The sequence below is a fragment of the Camponotus floridanus genome, unplaced genomic scaffold (assembly GCF_003227725.1).
Source record: "Camponotus floridanus strain SB8 unplaced genomic scaffold, Cflo_v7.5 scaffold3, whole genome shotgun sequence".
Lineage (NCBI taxonomy): Eukaryota > Metazoa > Arthropoda > Insecta > Hymenoptera > Formicidae > Camponotus > Camponotus floridanus.
The window spans coordinates 7179331-7201999 of NW_020229436.1; the positions used below are offsets into that span (position 1 = coordinate 7179331).

At 27.7% G+C, this 22669-nt stretch overlaps 1 protein-coding gene across 1 annotated transcript; it reads right to left on the bottom strand.

The window, feature by feature from the left end:
• Nucleotides 1-3503: 3503 nt before the first annotated feature.
• LOC105254349 (RING finger protein nhl-1) lies at nucleotides 3504-21954 on the bottom strand. Its single transcript, XM_025410159.1, has 10 exons — nucleotides 21633-21954; nucleotides 20978-21117; nucleotides 20177-20343; nucleotides 19797-19916; nucleotides 19389-19610; nucleotides 7652-7806; nucleotides 6613-6866; nucleotides 4630-4973; nucleotides 3892-3959; nucleotides 3504-3800 (listed from the first exon to the last, which is right to left on the bottom strand). The coding sequence occupies exons 1-10, from the start codon at nucleotides 21800-21802 to the stop codon at nucleotides 3578-3580; spliced, it is 1863 nt and encodes a 620-aa protein (XP_025265944.1). The 5' UTR covers nucleotides 21803-21954; the 3' UTR covers nucleotides 3504-3577.
• Between the last annotated feature and the right edge of the window lie 715 nt (nucleotides 21955-22669).

Consider the following 22669-nt stretch of genomic DNA (forward strand, 5'->3'; position numbering starts at 1 on the left):
GTGATTGATATTACTAAAATTATTTTAGACAGAGAAGGAAAAGAGATTATTCTTTTATCATACATGAAAGTGATAAATAAATCGAAACTAATTTTGTCTTCATTAATTTTTGATCATAAATATTGTTTTTAAATATTTTATGTCATTTTTTGAGTTTCGGAAAAATTTAGTTTGGTCTATAAACATTGAATGTATGGAATCCTAATGAAATGTTTTTCCCTTGTATTTTGCCAAAATTATGTGCATCATGTAACAAAACCAGATGCTAACTCGAGTGCGTATCGTTTCATTCGCGCAATCGATCCGCAATTACTTGGGAGCGTGCCGTTTCGAGTATACACCATGACAAATTTCGAGTGTGTGAGCTTTGTGTCCTCGCAAACCACTATTTATCTCAATTTGTCGCGTCTATTTAAGGGGCTTCCAGAATAGGACTGCACATCACTTTCTCCTTTTTTTCTTTCTTTATCCCAGCCAACACCGAGTAACATTTATATAACTGCTAGTTACAATTTCCTACTCAAAAATATAAATTGTTACATGTTATGTAACTGTTACATAACAGTTATATTGTTGAGTGGAAAATTATAACTAACAGTTATATAATTGTTATTTGCTGTTTGCTGGAATACTATATTTCTCCCTTTGTAACATTTACAATATTTGCAATATTTGCATATTGATTTGATATAAATAATATATATATATATATATATATATATATATATATATATATTTCTCAGTATAAATGTTTGTCAAATAGAAATCAAACTTATATAAAATATGAACAAATATGTGTTTCGTATTAAATTTTTTTTACTTTATTTTATTGTTTTTGTACTTTTTTATTATACTATTATTTTCTATTTTATAATATTACTTTATATCTATCCTTTACATTTTACGCGCGCGCGTGTTTCATATAAAATATTCGTAAATTATGGATTTTATATTTTTATTTGTATGAAATGAATTATTTTAAAACAGATTTTATATCCTTAAGCTGATGAAGTTTCAACAAAAAAGGAGTAATGTGTAGCCTTAGTATTACTTTTTTTTTCACTTTCAATGTAATATTATTAATTTAATATTATATTAATTTAATTTAATATTATTATTATCTTAATTTAATATTATTAATTTTATATTATATTTACTCAATTAAAAAGAAATGCACAAGTAACATAATCAATAATTTCCTACAATTTTCTAAATTCTACATTCTTTTTCTACATTCTTCTCTTCTCAATCAATATTAATCAATATTAAAAGATCAGTTTTATTATTTCACATATATATCAACGGGAATTATGATACACCCTGCATATAAAATCCATCCTTTCTTCAATTACGCAATAATATCTTGTTTAACCAAAAATAAATTACAGTTAACAGTCAAACATTTCGATTAATGCATCTATTATTTAACAATAAATGTATATCGCAAGAAACAGACCTCCCCAAAGATATAATATAATTGTACATACACAGTAAACAATTTTGTGTTAAATTTAATATTTCACATGTCCCAATTTATCCACTCTAATTTTAATGTTAATTTAGCAGAAGGCAAGTATGTAAATAAATAACACAAGTAATATGTTTAAAAATTAACACAAAAGTGTAACACTTAAACTTTATCTGGAAATAAAGTTTATGTTAAATTAACATATTTATAATGTTAAATTTAATTAAAAGAAAATGTTATTCTTACATTTTTATGAATATAAATAACAGAAGAGATATGTCGATTTAACATATGCAAACTGTTATAGAGAGAAAAATAACACAACTTATCTGTTCATTTTAACATATAACATATTTCATCAAAAATTCCTGCATTTACATATTAATTGTGTTGTTTTAACTCTTAGAAACGGTGAATATTAACTCAACGCAGAAATGTCAAAATAACGCAATAATAATATGTTACATTAACATAAGACATGTTAAAAATTTAACACAAAAATTTTTACACGAGAAAATTTTAACAGAAATACAAAATGTTTTTTTACCGTGTATTAGAATTGTCGGAGTCAAATCCACTTCCGATTGGATTTCCTTGGTCGAGAGGTCCCCTCGGAGGAGATCGTCGATATCCGAGCAAACATTTAATTCGCGATTACATTATTTTCGAGGGGCGAGGACCGGCCGATTACCCCTTGTCAGCGCCAGTGCATCCCCCTTGGCACGCACACGCGCGTCTCCGTCCAACGGTTCTCCCCGACCCCCTCGGAATAATAGAGATTTCACGCCGCGGGGCCCACTTCGGTTCTCACAGTAGGGATCCGACCGTCGAACGGCTTTCTGTTGTCCTACAATTCAATCTGCATTCGCCCTCGCCGTGAGACATTTCATTCGCCGGGTCGCGGAAGCGCGTGCCTCTAAGTATCTGTTTATAGTCTCTGGGGATCAATTTGTTTGCGAAATTATTTATTGGTCAAACGAGAGAGCGGCGCCTCGCGCCGCGAATCTGTTTGATCTGCGATTGGAAACGCGGTTTGGGAAAGATAAACATTACGATCTGCGTTTCGTCGATTCTATTTATCTGACGAACCGCCATGTTCATAAGTACATAAGTGGGGCTGATGATTTTCCTCGAGGACTTCGATATTAAAATCTTCGAAGGAGATCAACATTTTTGAAAAAATCGAAATTTTAAAGTTTCAAAAATTATATTACCATGATAAACATACATTTATAAAATTATATTCAAGACAAAATCTGAGCAAAATGTTGCAATTATGTTGCCAAATCGAGAAATATAAACCTATGTACAAATTCTGATTTTTAATGATTTTTGCTAATTTTTTAACAGTTTTGTTTTTAAATAATTTGTTATGTACATGTATTATTAATTAATTCACTTTTATTTACAATATTCTCAATATTTCTTACATAAATTTGCATGAACATATTTTTCGAAGCTTTTCGAGATTTCAAACCTACTTTGAATTCTTTCGAGCTGTTCTTCTTACTAATTCTTTTCTATAAATATTTTGCCTAGTACAAAATAAATCACACAAATTCTGACCATTCTACTCGGCCATCTTACTCATAACTTTTTACAAAACATTCTGAAAAATTAATTTATATGAAAATAGTAGAATTTTTAATTTAAAAAATTGCACTTTTTGGATGCGTTATTGCATTTAAGAAAAAAAATAAGATTAAAAAGTCATTGTTACGCTATTTTTCTTTACCATATTTTCAAATTATCAAATTAAATAAAAAATAAGTTTCGCATACATATTAATTGTGACGTTTAATAGACATTTCTATATTTATATTGTAATATATTTTTGTAAGACTCATATAAAAATTATAGAAATAAATTCTACTTGAAATTTAATTGAAGAATATATTTTATTATCTTTTATTTCTTTTAATTTTAAAGAAATTTTTGCTTTTTAGTCTTTTCAGCCTTTCTATTAATTTAACGAAAAGGCTCTAAAAAAATATTTCGATATATTTATTTAAAAAAAAAGGAATCGGGTTAAAATCAAATAAGGCACAAAATAACCCGAAGTTTCAAGGGAAAAGAGTTTAGAGTAAGAAAGAGAAACTATAACACGTATTAAAATAAATATATAAAGTTATTCCTGCTATCAGAGACTAAAATATCGTAATTATTTGTCACGAATATACCAGATACCCATCCAAACTTATGTCCTTGGGTCTTTTTGTCGCCTAACATCCGTAGAAATTCACCTTTTGGAGAAAAAATCTGCACTCTTCCATTTCCAGCATCGCCAACGATGATATTTTCCTTTTTGTCGATTCTCAGTACCTCGGGCGATCTATCGAGAATTAAGAATAATTTATTATTTTTTCAGTAGACCTTTGATCTTAGTAACAATAACTTGGTGATAATAGCAATTTCATATTAACCTAAAGAAACCCTTTGCTGTACCAACATCGCCGATTGTTTGAAGAATTTGTCCATCATGGTTAAATATCTATATGATGCACAAAAAAATATATTTTATTTACTGTAAAACATATATATTTATAAATTAGTTATATTGTTGAGGAAAATTATATAACTAACAGTTATATAACTTTGATGTTTGCTGGACATTTTTTAATATAGTGACCATAATAATCGATAATTTTATAATATTTTGCAAGAGTATTAATCATCATATTTTTTTAAAAACATTTAATTGTTTTTAAATCGTGCAACGATGCATTATGCGATCTTTATTAAAAATTATGTTTATAAAAAGCATGATATAAATCAGCAAACACCAAGTAACATTTATATAATTCTTAGTTGTAATTACCCACTTAACAATATAATTGTTACATGTTATATAATTGTTACATAACAGTTATTTATAGAGTGGGAAATTATAACTAACAGTTATATAACTGTTATTTGGTGTTTGTTGCAAACATAATACAAATATTTCTTTTATTTATGCAATTATATATTTTAATTTCAATATTAAATTCTTTTAACATATCATATGTTTCACTTGATATTTCCTATATCACGCATACAGACACAACATAAAGAATTTGGTAAAATTTTAAAATCCATAAGATTCAGAGAAGAACATAATTTATTTAAGAAGCCAAAAATGCACTCGAATTATATGTATTATAATCGTAAACGCGTTTTACCTTCACGTTATGATTTCCGGAATCAGCGACGACGATGCGCGTTGTGGTGACAGCCACGTCTGTCGGTTGATTTAGTTGACTAGGGACCGAGTCGGTTCTGCGGAATCTGACAGTGCCCTTCGCTTGTTTGCTCTTGGGCCCGATACTGTCCAAATACGCGCCGTTCCTCTCAAGGACCTGGACACGATTGTTTCCGGTATCGGCGACGTAGAGCACGCTTCGTTCCGGGTGAAACGCGATTCCCTCCGGCGAACGTAGCTCCGACTCTCCATGGCCCTTATTGCACATGCGACGAACGAGCTCGCCTTTGTGGTCGAACACGAATATGCAGTGCTTCCACTTATCTGCGAAAGATATTAAATCGTGCGCAAACCGACGCTTTGATAAATGATATTCAGAAGAATTAATTACACAGGCGAAAAAGGGGGTCAAAATTTCTTTTTAAGATGCAGTAGTGATTTTTGACGTAATTTTGTGCGCTGAATCCGAATCTGGCCGCCGAATTTGCGTAGCACATCAGGTTTTTGAGTTATTTGTAGTTGAATAGCCCAAAAATCGCTATTTTACATTTTCATGAATTTATTGTGAGTAAACCAAATTTTTTGAAATATTTCTGTCAATGGCATCGTATAGTACTCACTTTCATCTTTCGAATCCACTTTCGATTACTCCCCCCGCCGCACGATTTTTTTTCGCTCAGATATACAAGTTATAAGACTGGTCATGCATAGGGATCTAAGCCATTCTAAATCAACCGTGTCACCTCTTTATTTCACTACGAATCAAAATTAGGATAAAAATATACATTTTTAAATCTTCTGTCATCTTTTGAAATTAAAAATGGCGCATCCAGTATGGCGAATAGAATCACAATAAAAAGGCATAAAATTTAGAAAAATTTATCAAAATGTGTAACAACTGTATTAGATATTTCTTTACAATACTTCTTTGGACAACCGAACCTGACGTATGTCAGTCTTTTCAACTTTCAACATCATGGATCTACCATATTGATGTCTATATAAATTTTCTTTAACGTAAATTTTCTTACAACGTCATACTTATATATCTCAGCGAAGAAAAATCGTGCGGTGATAATCGAAAGTGGATTTGAAAGGTGAAAGTGAGTATTATACGATGCCATTGGCAGAAATATTTCAAAAAATTTGGTTTCTCCACAATAAATTCATGAAAATGGCCAAAATAACGATTTTTAAGCCATTCAATTACAAATTACTCAAAAACGTGACGTGCTACGCAAATTCGGCGGCCAAATTTGAATTCAGCTTACAAAATTACGTCGGAAATCACTATTGCATCTTAAAAAAAAAACCTCGCAGGCCTGTGTTATCTATAAAGTTCATTCCCAGCAAACACCAAATAACACTTATATAATTGTTAGTTGTAATTTCCCACTCAGCAATATAACTGTTACATGTTATGCAACTGAAAAATTATAACAGTTATATAACAGTTATATTATTATAATTTGGTGTTTGCTGAGTTGTATCTTGAAACTAAACATGAAAATACTTTGCGTTGTCTTTAAAATGTGAGCTCATTGAATGTATAATATTTATCTATAAACGTTCATTTTTTTACTGCAAAAGTAATACTTTACTACTTCTTTGTAAATATTATAATAAGCTACGATGAGAGAGAATTCTGTTAGATAATCTGTCATGAAACTTTTCCTGAAGTTTATTACATACATAAAATTTTATTACAATTTGCTGAATAAAAAATTATAGTTTCTAATAAACTTTTCTGAATTTTTATTACAATTTTAATAAAAAATTACAATGAAAAGAGATTGCTAGATATTTCAGTATGTGATTCAATAATACCTCAGTATGATTTAATTATAATTCTCGTAAAATATTTTATAAAATATAAAATAAGGCGACTGAAAATTCGATAAAATCAGAATAAAATCTGGCAAAAAGTGCTCTCTTCTATTTTATAAGAGTTAAATATCAAAACCTGTCACATATATCTCGTCATTTTCCTGCAGGAAAGCGAGTCCTTGAGGCGCCATCATCTCTTGGTGACGAATCCTCCGCACAACTTTGGACTTCCTGTCCAAAATGACAACCTGTCCTGACCCTGGACAGGTCGTGATAATGTTATCCCTCCAGGAATCAACGGCGAGCGCCGACGGCCGTTGCACCATGTCATGATTCGCGATAATTTTGAATGCGAAATTGTTTGCTGAGTGCGTTTTTTTAATTTTCCGCCTGTGTCATTTTAATTTTTATTTATTAATCTTATACTTATATATCATTGTGATTTAATAAAATAAATTACGCGTAATTTTTCGCGAGATTTGACATAAAATAATATTCGCTTAATAAATTGCAAAAAATTAAAAACTTTCAAATACAAGATTTACTACAAAAGCGATTGCACATTTTTATATTTTTAATTTTTATTTATTAATCTTATACTTATATATCATTGTGATTTAATAAAATAAATTACGCGTAATTTTTCGCGAGACTTGATACAAAATAATATTTGCTTAATAAATTGCAAAATATTAAAAACTTTCAAAAACAAGATTTATTACAAAAGCGATTGCACATATATTGAGAATCCCTCAACATTTTTCCTCCGATATTTTTGTATTTTAATAGATTAACTTTAATTATATAATGTATGATCTATAGAATTCATTTTTATTCGTTTTTTTATTAAAAGCTTTCTTGTAATACTAAAAATTGAAAAAGATTTCAATTACAGGCCTTCTATTAATACCTTATTTTTACACATTGTAAGTATGCAGTTAAGATTGTATTATGATAAAAAAATCTATGATTGAAAAATAATAAATATTTAAAAATTAAAAATACAGATATATTTAAATATTAAAAATACAGATAATAAAAAAATTTCAAAACTTTTAAATATTAAATACTTAAAACAATCAAATATTTAACTAACCTATTGAAAATACAGATAAAAAAAATTTAGAACTTTTATTTCTTAATTTTAATAACGATAAATAAAAAAATTTCTTTACTTGTTCGGAGAATCTATTTTTTTCTTGGCAGGCAGTTTTTCCTTTCCCTTAACTTTCTTAAATCCCTTTTCTATCTTATTTAATTCCGCTTCCCAAATGGCAACTGCTGCCATTACTTCCGCGGCTTTTTGTTGTAAATCTAGAAATACTGTTACCTGAAATAAAAAAAAATTGATTTATCAATAGTTCTATAATTATTTCTCTATCTGCGAATACAAAATGACCTGGGTTAAAAATTTCAAGGATATACAAAATTGACGAACATTTCTTCTGCGGGAGCACTTCCTTGCTGATAAATTGGCGAACGAACAAATGAAATATGCAGAGCAATGCAGTTGACGTTCTCCGCCGCAAATCCCGCACAGTGTGCAACGACGCGTCGCTAAATTGCGGCCAATCGCCGGCATAAAGAGGGACGAAAGGAGAAAAGGGGGTGGGAGGGGAAAGAGAGATGCAGAGAGAAAAGATAGAGAGCGAGAGAAAGGTGAAGCTTTGTGCTTTCTGGCACTTATGGTACCCCAAAGTCGTACCACTGGCAGTCACGTGGCGAAGCGTGCGGGCCCTTTGTACTTATCCCGGCCCCCTTTCTCTCTCTCGCTCGTCTCCAGGCCGTTTGATCGTCATGAGGATTGCCACGATTCAACGTGCGAGGACACGTGTACAAAATAGGCTTGGTGGCCTAAAGCCTGTTTGCGTCGGTGATGGACCTCCGACGTTGCGATGATTCGCCAATGCCGTAATATGCGAGGAATTTTTACGAACCGATTTACTACCCTCTTGATAAAAGTTGGGAGATACACAAGCAAATTAAATTTATTTCGATACGCTTTCCTTTTGGTTAGTATTTAATTTTAAGACGTGTAATCCTTCAAAATTCTTCAATCCTTCTTCAAAACCATTTGATAGAGCGTACCCGAATAAATAATTTACTTAATAATAATAATTTACTTAAAAATCGCGAACAATTTTTAAGTAAAAATTGTTTGCGATTTTTGATAAAAGCTATTTATTTTCATTTTGGAAGGGATGTTTGGGTGGTCTGGGACACCCTGTATATACATATGTATGCATATATTGTACATAATACAAAAAGAGAAAAAATGAAAATATATAATAATACTACTTATTTATTTTAAATATTTTATTTAAAGTTAAAAATAATTTATTTTAAGTTAAAAATATTTTATTTAAAATGTAATTATTGTAGCAATAATTAGTGTTAGGAAATACATCTCTTATCATACATTAATAAGTAATTAAAAAATATATATCAAAATTAGAAGCAATTTTGGGTTTTAATGATATAAGTAGTAATGTAATTATTTACTTGTGTTTATAACATATGTTATATAAACAAAGATTTTTCTTTATGATCTATTATTTTATCAAATTTATTTTATTCTACAAGCATTACTTATCATAATTTTTTGATAAACATTTTAATTTCTCATCGAAAAGTTGTTGAAAGATTACAATTGATTCATGCATGAGAGCTTCGATACATTTTATAATTATTGTTAGAGAATATTTATATAGAACCTCTTCTCAATGAAAAAACTGATGGAGTGGTCCAGTTATATAATCTCCTGATTGATTTAAATTTGCTGGATTTTTTTATGAAAACGTTTTAAACACTTGGTATATTTTTATTGATGAATAAATTAAAATAATGTAAATTTTATCAATAAACTTAAAAGACGATTACTAACATTTTTTGAAAGAATTTGCCATTATATGATACAAAATATGTCAAATACGCTTGTACAAATGGAAAGAGCATGGAAATATTAAACTAAAGTAAAATAATTATTTATTTCCATATTAAAGCACATGTTATAAACAAATGCAAGCAAGTCCGTTGTATTATTAATAAACAAACAATAAAATTGTATAAATAAAAATTGTTTTTAATACTCTGACAGTGTTAATTTTTTGATTAATTTATTTTCTATTCACAATCAATTTATTACTCTTTCTTAATATCTTATATAAAAATATTTTAATAATTATATTTCTAGAAAAAGTCGCGGTGATTTTAAAATCCGTGTGATATTTCTATCACTTAAATTTTATATATATATATATATATATATATATATATATATATATCTTTTGTAATTTAAAAATGTCTTTAATCTTTAAATTTAAAATTGTTTTCAGTTTTTTAAAAAATATAAAACTGGATAAATATAAACTGGATAAATATAAAACTGAACACAATATAAGATAAAAATAATTGAACGCATATTGATTAAATAAAAAATCGAGGGATAGATTAGAATATCACATAAAATAATATCGCTTCAGATGTAGTTATAATTTTATGTATCTTTTATAATAGAAAATGTTTAAAAATATATAGAAAAGAATTTTATTTGCTAAAACAAAATGTCTGTTCAATCTTCTGTTAAGAATAATACGGATTTGTAGCGTTTATTTTCGTGCTACATGCATTCTTGTTGAGGAAAATCGTTTAAAGTACTTGTACGGTAACTTCAAAGTGCAATGCAAAACGCCTTTGTTATCGTTTTTTCGTGACACTCAGGTGCGCCAATATATTCACGCCAATCAGGTAGACAGGGATACGCATGCCGATAAAATGGTTACCCAAGAATCGACATCTCTGTCCAACGATGCGGTATCTCCTCAACAGGAGTAAGCAACAAAATCGAATTGAAATTGAACACAACGAACTATCTCTAGTGAGATAAGAAAGATAGATAAGAAAGACAATGATGAAAAACGATGCGATTAAGAGATCTTTGATGAGTCACGTTTGAAAATAATGGCACGTATTGATGACGTATTGACCATTCTTGAAAAAAGTGATTTTCAATGTAAATGTTGACAATTGAATAAATCAATATAAAATGCGCTAGTAATTTTTTTTATAATATGTGTATATAATTACACACAAATATATATATATATATATATATATATAAATATATATATATATATATATTTATTTATTAATAATATATATTATTAATATATTAATATATATTAATAATATATATTAATATATATATTTATTTATTGATATGCAAATATATATAAATATATATTTATGATTACGATAGATTTATTAATGAAACGGTTTTACGACATGATTAGGAAACTTTTAACAATGTTTACCAAATGTTCTCACGAGGGAATCTCGCGAATCTGTGAAAATTCTGGTTTTGATGAAACTTTGTATGCGTATAAAAGTAAATAGATGAATTAAAAAATTTCCAGTTATCTAAAACCGACCCTAAAAAATGAAATCATACCTCGTAGATAGACTTTTTATTTTTCTCGATATATGGAGAATTATTCGAGACATTGAAAAATGTTTTATACAAAAATGGTTAAAGCACTTCTATTTAAACACATTAAAAATTTTTTTTAAATAATAATTTTTGAAAAATCCGTGAAAAAGTTATTTTTCCAAAATTAATTAGCATCAATTAAAAAATTTCTAAATTTACTTATTTACCCTCTCTTATATGTGTGTAAAGTTTCATCAAAATCAGAATTTTCGGATACGCAAGGTTTCCTTGTCAGTATTATTTTATAGATGTAATATTACTTTGATCTTAGTTCTTTATGATTAACATCTTTGATCTTAGTTCTTTATGATTAACATATTACTTTGATCTTAGTTCTTTATGATTAACAAGTTTATAATTTTTTAAAAGATAAGGCTTCTGTTAGAATTTGTTAAATCTACAAAAGTAAATAATAATGTAACTAAATTAGGATAAAATTAATAAGTTTTATGTTTAAACTCGCATATAGATGTTGATAACTAAATAAATTGTCATCCTTCATTTATATCAATAATAATTCATTTAATTATTACGTAAATAAAGATTTTTACAGAAGAAAATATGTCAAAAACTTGCATGTTATTATTAAACTGCACATATACAGGGTGTTCCAGACTACCCGTACACCTCTTTTAAAATGAAAATAAATGGTTTTTATCAAAAATTGACCTTATTATTTCATCGCAGTTCACTTTCAAGGTCAATTTTAAAATTGACAGAGGCACTTTCAGAACAAACATTTGATACAAAAGTTTCTTATTTTTTCATGTACAATTCGAATCTGTAATAAAAAGTACCATGTTCCCCTAAAAAAATTCAACTTCCGATCCGGATGGCGTATTTCCGGTCGGAATCAAAAGTTGAAAATTTCACTTTTTGATAGAGCATACCCGATTTACTTAAAAATTGTTCGAGATTTTTTATGAAAGCCATTTATTTTCATTTTAAAAGGGGTGTACGAGTGGTCTGGGACACCCTGTATATTATATATTAATGTGATTTTTTAATTAAAAGACAAATTGTAAATAAATATATTTCTCCCAAAACTTTAAGAAAGAAATAATATGTTTCAAAGTGGACGCAAAGTTTGATTGTACATTTTGACAACTAAACTTTTAATTAAATTTTATTGAAAATAAAATTTAGTTATTCCGAAATGTATAAAGTTTTATTAACAATCTATAGAATATCTAAGATTTTTTTTACTTAATGTCAAACATAAAATTTATATAAATTTATAAAATTATAAAATATATAAAATTTATATAAATTTATAAAATTATAAAATATATAAATTTATAAAATTATTTATATTAACTGCTGTAATTTTACAATTACATTGCTGCAATTCTTTTTTTCTTACTTTCGATATCATACTTATAATTTCTGATTGTATGACGGGTAATTTGCAGCGACACTGCTTTTTTAGCGGTTCTCGATAAAAATCAGCCAATTTGAAAATCTGGGGCCCTCCCTCCTCTGCAGTCGCAGGAGCCCCACGCGCTTTTTAACCAGCATGATATAAACATACACGTTGGAATTAATGATACACCGTTTAGTTACGCGTCAGTTGATTTTCCCAGGACGCCGGCTTTGTGCGTTTTAAGGGTGGAAAGGCAGGAGGGGAAGGGGGGAAAGTGCAGAGAAGAGGACCGTGTCTTAGGGGGTTCGACACGCGCTCTTCAATATGTCACTGTGGCTAATTTTAGGGGCCAACTACCGGCCACCAGCAATTCGGGACGTTCTGATCTCCGAAAGGGACAAATCGTAACAAACTCTGCAACGAACTAAGAGTGATCTGATTTTTCATTACATTAGGAACGTTATCAACATGGAAAACATTGATGTCATGCTATTTTCTTTTATCAGTTATAATCAAAATGTATCATGAAAGAATCAAAAAGAGAGAAAAAGAGAGAAAAAGAAATTATTTTTTAAATTGTTGATTTTTTATATTACATAAAAAGAGAAATTTTAAATTAAATTGTCAAATATGTCATATTGTTAGAAAAATGATAAGAATAATATTTTAGAGTGAGAAGTCTAAAGTTAAAAATATAATAAAATTGTTTTCTGACACATATGATTGGCTTCATCATGCATATCCGGTTATAAATATTTGTATCTATATTTTTATGTTTATAATTTATATGTTTATAATTTATGTTTATTATTTATGTTTATAATTTATGTTTATTATTTAATTTAATATATATTTATTTAATATATATTATTTATATATTTAATTTAATTTATTAATTCAATTTAGTATATTTAAGTTCATAAATGTAAGAATCTCAAATTCTTTAATGTCTGTAAAAACTTTAAGGAATAGAAATAAACTGACAATATTAATTATTGGTTATTATAAATTCAATTATTTTATAGTCAATATCAATTGTTTTTAATTTACTTAATTACACAAACATATATTTTGGGCTCATTATATTAATATAGAGAATCCAAAGGGATAAAATATTAGATAAATATATTAAATAATTTAATTTTACAACTTTGGAATAGATGGATTACACGATTTTTTTATGTAAAGTCATTGTTCCCGATTAAAAAAATAAATATTACTTTTATGTCAATTTATCTCACATTTCAAAACAATAAGATATTTTCAAAAATAATTTTTGCAAATTAACTTTTATTTTGCGCAAACAATAAAATAATTCTTGTTAAACATTAAATTATGCGGAATAAAAATTGCCAACAAATTTTGAGTTTTTTAATTCTACAGATATAGAAAAGTAGTTTCTGATACGCGTAATGGAATTAGTCATTAAATGCATCAGTAAACAATTACCTTCAGTCTAGCACTATTAAAAAAATTTAATTTTTTATGTTCTTTTGAAACAACTACGTTGTGAGATTTATTTTCGAAATTTTGTTTTTCTTTTTTCGTATAAATACATTCAATAAACGGAGTAAATCGAAAATCACCGCATCGCTGCTGTTGTTTATCGAGTTATCGGACGATGACTCGTCATCGCCGGCGAGTGAATGACTCCGGCGAATGATTCGGCGGCGCGTTACATAATTGTCAGGCTAGTCAGTCATCGGGCGAATTTTCCAGGCACGGCAAATTTCGTGCTAACGGGCGCGGCAATAAATTATAAAAGATGATCGGTAATTAACAGTAACTGCAACTGGATAGCGTTTATGCCGCCGCTATGGAATATACGCCCGATGCCTGTAGCTGACTCTTTATGGTAGGGTGTGTTTATGACGTGAATTATTAGCCCTTGGGTCCTGCAGAGCCTTCGGGCTATGTGTATGCACGTGTATGCGCATGTGTGTTGTACCTCTCTCTGTGTATGTGAGCACGGGCGTGGCTTGACGAGGGTGTCGGGCGTGGCTATGAACCAACCCCGAAAAAGCCATTCTAGAGAGAAAGAGAAAGAGAGAGAGAGAGAGGAGATAGGGAGGAAAGATAGATAGATGGAGAGAGAAAGAGAGAGAAGACTGAGCAAATATACACTGAATTGATTCAGGATGGATCCCCCATTTTGTCCACGTGAGTGTATAATTTGCAAAATTCTTTTCTAGCAACTGAACAACATTTTCTTTCTGTAGAGGTTCTTCAAGATTTAGATATGTTAAAATATATAAATTTTTAGAGGCGTCTAAAAAAGGTAAATAGAAGGCGAAGTTGAGGCGAAAAAATGCTGACGATAACGAAAACATTGCGATGCGCAGAAAAAATTGCATGAAAGTTATTACTAAAGAAATACTATGCAAAGTATGACGTAAAGAAATATTGCAATTAATATATCGTTAAATATAATAAAAATATGATAAGCGGTAGATTAAAGTGATTACTAATAGAATAAGATATATTGCATATGAAGAAGTTAAATTTCATTATGTGTAATTATTATAATTATCTGCGAAAAATCTATTATGCAGAGATTTATAGATAATAAGATTTAGTAAGTAAATAAAGAGTTTATATGATTTTCTATGCACGTAAAAAATTTTTTTTAATCATTTCTGTAGAACTTTATACAATGAAGATTTCTATATCAATTTTAATTTTAATTTGATTAATTTTAATTATAATTTAATTTAATACATCTGTTTTCTTCTCATTTTAATTCTGAAAGGAAAAGGAATTGATAAAATTGACAATTAATATAAATTTCATGTTTGACAATTAAAGAAAAAAATCTTATATATATTATCTTATACATATTCTCTAGATTTTTAATCAAACTTTATACATTTCGGAATAACTAAATTTTATTTTCAATAAAATTTAATTAAAAGTTTAATTATCAAAATATACAATCAAACTTTTTGCGTCATATGATTTCTTACAAGATTTTAGGAAAAGCTTATTTTCAATTTATCGGCTAACTTTTAATTAAAAAATCATTTTATAATCATCTTAATATTGTAAAATATGTGATTGTTATATTGTGCATTACATATATGTATGCGGGAAGGAAAATATTTTATTATAATCATCAGAAATAAATGACGCTGTGACTTAAAATAGACTTGAGCAAAAAAGTCAATAAAATTAGAGAATTAGATAAATATTAGAGAGAGCTTTAAAATGATTTAAGATGTTAAAAAGTCGTATTCATTTTTTTTTTCAAACAACAAGTACCGTAGATATGCTTGAACAAATATAATAAAAATAGTAGAATAAATAAATGTATTTCAAAAGATATCATCTAAATGTATTGTAAAAGATATCAGATATATTTTTATTATATTTTTATATATTTTTAATAAATTTCAGATATATTTTTATTATATATTTATTATATTTTTTATATATTTTTAATTAGATTATCGTTAAAAATTATTAGAAATATTTGACGACAGTAATGTAAAAATTTTAATGAGAAATTAGAAAATAAATGGATGATAACTGCCTTTCCATTATCAAAATTTACACTTGAAAAATTTAATATCTGACTTAATTATTAGGATAGAAAAAATTAATATCAAAAATCAAATAATCGTCAAGTTTTCCTTCTATTTTCAATTTTCTCACATTTATGGAGTCGTAGATTTCGATTTTCGCTTACTTTACATACAAATTAAGCTCCTACTTTGTATCTCAATATAATAAACAAACAGTTTCCTTGTTAGAGATTTAATAAAAATTTAAACAAAACTGTAAGTTCCATAGATTTAAGAGATCAATTTAAAGATATTTTGATGAAAACAAAATTTGTGAATTGAAAAATTTGATCGAAAGTAATAGGAAACTGTCGACTCGGATCAATTACAAGTTTTTTTTTTTAAGAATCGATTTATGATAAAAGAAAATATATATGAGAATATTTTTGGCAAAGTATTTTGCGAAAATTTTTAGAATTCCATATTTCCGTAACAGAATACAATGGCGAAGTCGCAAGTGTATCTCATTATTTGGTTTACTTCTCGGTAGGATGGAGATCTTTGATATCTCGGGGATGACGGAGGGGGGGGCGGTGGGGAAGTGAGGGATAGGCAAGAGGAGAGAAGAAACGATGTGAGAGAGAGAGAGAGAGGAATGGATGAAGGTGGAAAAGAAGGAGGTGGAGGAAAGCCACGTTGCGGAGAAAGAGACAGGATTCGGAAAAGCCTTCGCCATCGTACCAGACCGCCGTGTCTGCGTTTGTACAGTGGTAATGGGCTGTCAGTAGCAGACGTTCGTTGCTCGTGCCTTATACACCAACACCATTATTCTCCAGCTATCCCGGGTTAGGTTCTATCGGTTCGCGAACCCGCTCTCATCTCATCCCTCTATCTCTTTCCCGGCTACACGGCACGTTTCTCGTCGGCTTTTTTCTCGATTTAATGTCGGCTCCTTCGGATACAAACGCGACTTTTCAACATTTTAAATCACTCCAGAGCTCTCTATAATATTCATCTAATTCTCCCATTTTATCGAGTCTTTTGTTCAAGTCTGTTTTGGACCGCAGCGTTATTTATTTCCCATGATTATTTATAATAAAATATTTCCCTTTCTCAATACATACACATATGTAACACGCAGGATAATAATTATACAGGGTGGCCTAAACCATCCGTATAGCTCTTTTAAAATGAATATAAATGGCTTTTATAAAAAATCGTGAACAATTTTTAAGTAAATCGGGCGCGCTCTATCAAATGGTGATATTTTCAACTTTTGATTCTGACCGGAAATACACCATCCGGATCGGAAGTTGAATTTTTTTAGGGAAACATGTACTTTTTATTACAGATTCAAATTGTACGTGAAAAAATAAGAAACTTTTGTATCAAATGTTTTTTCTGAAAGTGCCTCTGTTATCTTAAAATTGAAAGTTCATTATTTCATCACAGTTACTTTCAAGATCAATTTTAAGATTGACAGAGGTACTTTTAGAAAAAACGTTTGATACAAAAGTTTCTTATTTTTTCGCGTACAATTCGAATTTATGATAAAAAGTAACATGTTCTCCTAAAAAAATTCCGATCCGGATGGCGTATTTTCAATCGGAATCAAAAGTTGAAAATATCACCATTTGATAGAGCGCACCCGATTTACTTAAAAATTGTTCGCGATTTTTGATAAAAGCCATTTATTTTCATTTTAAAAGAGGTGTACGGGTGATCTGGGACACCCTGTATATTATATATTAATGTGATTTTTTAATTAAAAGACAAATTGTAAATAAATTTTTCCAAAACTTTAAGAAAGAAATAATATGTTTCAAAGTGGACGCAAAGTTTGATTGTACATTTTGACAATTAAACTTTTAATTAAATTTTATTGAAAATAAAATTTAGTTATTCCGAAATGTATAAAGTTTTATTAACAATCTATAGAATATCTATGATTTTTTTTACTTAATGTAAAACATAAAATTTATATAAATTTATAAAATTTATATTAACTGCTGTAATTTTACTAATTCTTTTTTGCTTTCAGAATTAAAATGAGAAAAAAAAATAGATATTAAATTAAATTCCAATTAAAATTCAATTTAACGTTGTTAAAATTGTTACGGAAGCCATTTTTCGTGATATAAAATACGACATAAATGATAAAAAAAATATTTCTTTACGTGCACATGGAAAATTATATGAACTCTCTTTATTTATTAGATTTTATTGAATCTCTGCAGTAGATATCCTTTGCAAATAATTATAATAATTCTGTATACATGCGATTTAACTTTTTCGTATGCGATGTACTATGTTTTACTGCTTATTTCGTCGACAATCAGCTCGATCTCAACCCCTTGCTTATCGTATTTTATTTTTATTACATTTTTAACGGAATATTAATTATCATATTTTTTACGTCGTACTTTGCCATATTTCTTCGGAAATAAATTTTACATTTTTTATGGTCATTGTTTTCGTTATTATCAGTATTTTTTCGTCTCGAATTCGCTTTCCGTCTATCTTATTGGTTTTGCAGGAAACGATGAAAATTCCGACCAAACCACCCGTTCTTTCGCCTCGAAAGCCCCATATATTCGCCAACCATTCTCCCCCTCCTCCTCCATACCTTCCTCCTCTCAAGTAATCAATACTATGAGGCATCCTGCACAAGACAGGTACGGCGTTGGTCCAGATTTCAGAACCAGAGGAGAGACCGGACATAGTATCTGTTTCTCTCTCTCGGTCTCTCAGAAAGGCAAAAAAACTCAGTTTATATTATTACAAAAAAGAATTAATTTAGAATATGTGTATGAGGATTATATATTTGACAGTTCAATAAAATATTTGATATCAAGGTAAAATCAATACACAATGTATGATAATAAATCGCTATCTCATCCATTTTTTTTAAATTCTGCTCTTTATTATTTTCAATAAAATATTATGCAATATAAGTCGCAAATTAATTAAATGTGTAATGTTAAATATTTTAAAATTTTTATTAAATTTATAATAAAATTATAAATATTAATAATGTAATACTAAAAAATTTGTGTTAAAATGTGTTTTCAATTTCACAATTTAAAATCTTTTATATAATTTTGTTAAACATATAATTGTTGCATTTATATTATATGAACGTATTATTCTTCGTTCTATTTGATAAGAAATTGTTTCATGTAGATAGATGCGTGTAAGTAAATAAATATGTAAAATATAAAAAAGATCAAATATATTTCCACCAGTGTTCAAACTATGCATTTTATATAATTTATAAAATAAATAATTTAATAAAATTATTTTATAAAATATAATTTATAAAATAATTATTTTTAAATAATTAAATTAAGGAACAAATATTAGCTGGCGCAATAAAAATGGAGCACAAATAAATATATTTTTATCTGAATTTAAAGAATTTTAAAAGAAATAAAATTTTGAAGATTATTTTCGTTCATCTTCAGAGCAATTTTACTCACAAACGTGAATAATGAGCATAAATTAAATAAATACAAAATGTCAGATGAGAGATAAAATAAAAATTTAAAATGTTATCTTACCTTGTTCTCATTATCGGGCAACGCATCATATGAAACTTCCTTCTGTTCTCTTATTTCCATCTGGGCCTTGTTCAGTTTTTCTCTAATATCCCCCACCGATGTTTCACCCGCAGCAACTATGTGATCGATCTTCTTAATCTGATTTTCTCTTTTCTTATGAAGTTCTATTACTTTGCCTTCTATATCTCTATTGATAAACTCTCGTATCTCGTTTGCTTTGCTCTACAACAAAGAAATTAATCATCTTCACCGAGTGATTTAACAACAGAACATCATTTGTTCAAGCTTTAAGCAAAATACATCTTCTATTTCATCACATTTAAATGACGTTTGATTCTTTAAAATAACATATATGTGGATGTTTTTTAATAAATACTTTTTTTATTCTGACTAATAAATAACAATTACCTGGAAATTGCTGATTTTATCTTCAAATCTCACGGCTGATGTATTAAGATCTTCATTTATATTACCTAATTCTTCTTTTAAATCATTGATATGACTTATCAAGCAAACATCGCAAAATCTCTGTGAAAATATTATATTAAAATTAAAATACTGAAAAAATTTATTTAATAGATATATTTTTTTCAAATGTTTATTAGCTCTTCATTATTCTCTTTACTTCCAAGTATTAATGTTCTAATAATTACAATCAGAATTTAGTGGTAATAGATTTATTGCAAAATGTTATTTTATTAATATAAAAAATTCGTGAAGAGATTGATAGAAAGAAAATTGCAAAATGGAAAATTATCAATTAACTTTAAAATATTCGAATTACTTACGCGTTTACAGTGTTTACACTTATCCTCACAAAATTCGCCGCAGGTACGACATTTCTTGTCTCGGATCTTTGGCGGTAAGGGCGCGAAACTTACCGCACTTTTTAACTCTTTCTTATCTATTGCATTGATTATTACTACATTGCAAACTGGGCAAATTGTACCGCCATCTAAAATAAACACGGTATTATATATATGGCAAAAATTTTAATTCGCTCAAAAATTTAAAGCATAATCGGAATGTTGTTTGATTTTATGAATAATTTTTTTAATAATTAATTAACGTTTTAATAATTAATTAACGTTAATGATTTTATATTATTATAAAATTATTTTTAATTTATATTAATAATTTATTTTATATTTATTTTATTTTTAATTTATATTAATAATTTATTTTATATTAATATAAAATTATTTTTTATTCTTTAATTATATCTTTTTTTTATTCTTTAATTATATCTTTAAATTTATGGTAATTAATAAGTGTTTTGCGATCGTTATCATTACATGTTAATTAATTTTTTGGTAATAAAATTATTATCAAAAAATATTCAAGTCTTCAATTAACAATAAGTCAAATATCTATTTACAATAGAGGAAGCGTATAATATTATAAGTATTGCAAATTCTATAAATACATTATTTTAAGAAACTAAACTAAATATTACGAAAGATAAAGATTTACGTGTTTAAATGTTCTTTTTACAAGTTTTTGTCAATCGATTTGACTCTAATTGTAAGATTTGACTTTAAGACAGAAAACATGATATTATTTACGTAAAAATGGTATTTTTAATTTACCTTTTTTATATGATATCATAAATCGATTTTTGAAACATTGCATGCAAAAGGTGTGACGACATTTCATCGTTTTGAGTGATTGTACTTTGTTCTTGCATACAACGCATTGCGATACGTCAATAGCTCCGAGCGAAGCCGTCCTATTATGAAATAAAAATTAATGAATATAATTATTATAATTAATAATTGTGAAATTAATAAAATTATTCCAACAGAAAATATAAACAATAATTATAATCTAAGGCTGTGCACTTGTTGCACGAGAAAAGAGCAATAATTAGAATAGCATATTTGTATTGTCAAGGGCCAATTAAATACATATATAATATAATTTATGAAAATTTGATTAATATATTAATATATTTATTGAGAAATAAATATAATTTTAATATATTTATTAATATATTTATTGAGAATATCAATTATATATATATATATATATGTGCATGTATATGTGTTGCATAATCTCAATTATTTTAAATCGTTTTCATATTTTAAATAAAATATAAATTTTAAATTTTATTCCATGTTGTTATTTTTTCAATCTTCCCGATCAATCTTCCGTGTAATCTTCCCGATCATATCATCAATTACGCACAACACATACACATACACACAACGTTTCTTAATAAAATAAAATATTTGACGACCATACCTGCGATGACGAGTATTTTGTTTCTTCGATGAAAAATTCTTAGATCCTGTTGGTTTTCTGCCCAGAGAAGCGGATCGCGAGAACCTCGGTTGCATTTCCATTCTCGAATTCGACGCAATAACATTTTCTAGACTCGAATTTAACGGATGTGGCAATTGTCGGTTAACCATTTTCTTGTATGATACTTTAAAATTATGTCATAATTAAGAAAACTTATATTCTTATATATATAATAAGCATTGACACTTTTTCTTTCATTTATATGTTCAAGATATATATCTTCATGCCATATTTCAATTGTGTACAAGTTATTATTTTTTTGAAATATTATATAAACACACACACATATATATAAAATCCCCTTTATTTCTTGCTCTCACTTTGGAATTAATGCGTATGCAAGTAGTTTGATTTAAAATTTGACGAATAGTTAAGCAGATTGTTCATTTAAAAATTTTCAGTTTTACATATATGCATTTATGTGATTTAATCTCACAAAAGATTACTCATTATTGATTAATTTTATCGATTAGTCGAATATATATCATAATGGTTTAACAATTTTATATATTTTTTCACTTTCAAAATTTCATGGTACAAATTTTTACAGATATTACATAATTTTGAATAATAAAAAGTATAATTTTACAAATTAAAATTCTTTTTAAATTATAAAAATAATTACTTCACACACATTATATTCACTTCGAATTTGTATTTTTCACATTAATAATATACTATTTATAGTAAAGAATCGCATTGAATTACATGAAATTTGATAGTTTGAATATTATTTGCGATGTTTTTAGGTTATTTTTTCCGAAAATGAGATATTATGATACATCTTGTCGTATCCGTATCCTGATAGAAACTGATAAGAAATATTCGAGCGATTTATCTCATTGCGGCCATCAATAGTAACAGTGAATCATTTATTACGATAAGATAAATTGTCTAGAAAATCGCTTATTCGTTTTAATAAAATTAGAAAATAAAGATACGAAGACATTTTTACAAAACTTATTTATAAATATATT

What these genes read in the sequence shown, in the direction of transcription:
- LOC105254349 (XM_025410159.1), bottom strand. Translation starts at nt 21,802, where the DNA reads ATGGTTAACCGACAATTGCCACATCCGTTAAATTCGAGTCTAGAAAAT. An exon ending in AGTGTAAACACTGTAAACGC is followed by an intron (nt 19,917 to 20,176) that starts GTAAGTAATTCG and finishes ATATTTTCACAG; the next exon opens with AGATTTTGCGATGTTTGCTT. An exon ending in TGCCCGATAATGAGAACAAG is followed by an intron (nt 7,807 to 19,388) that starts GTAAGATAACAT and finishes TTTTTATTTCAG; the next exon opens with GTAACAGTATTTCTAGATTT.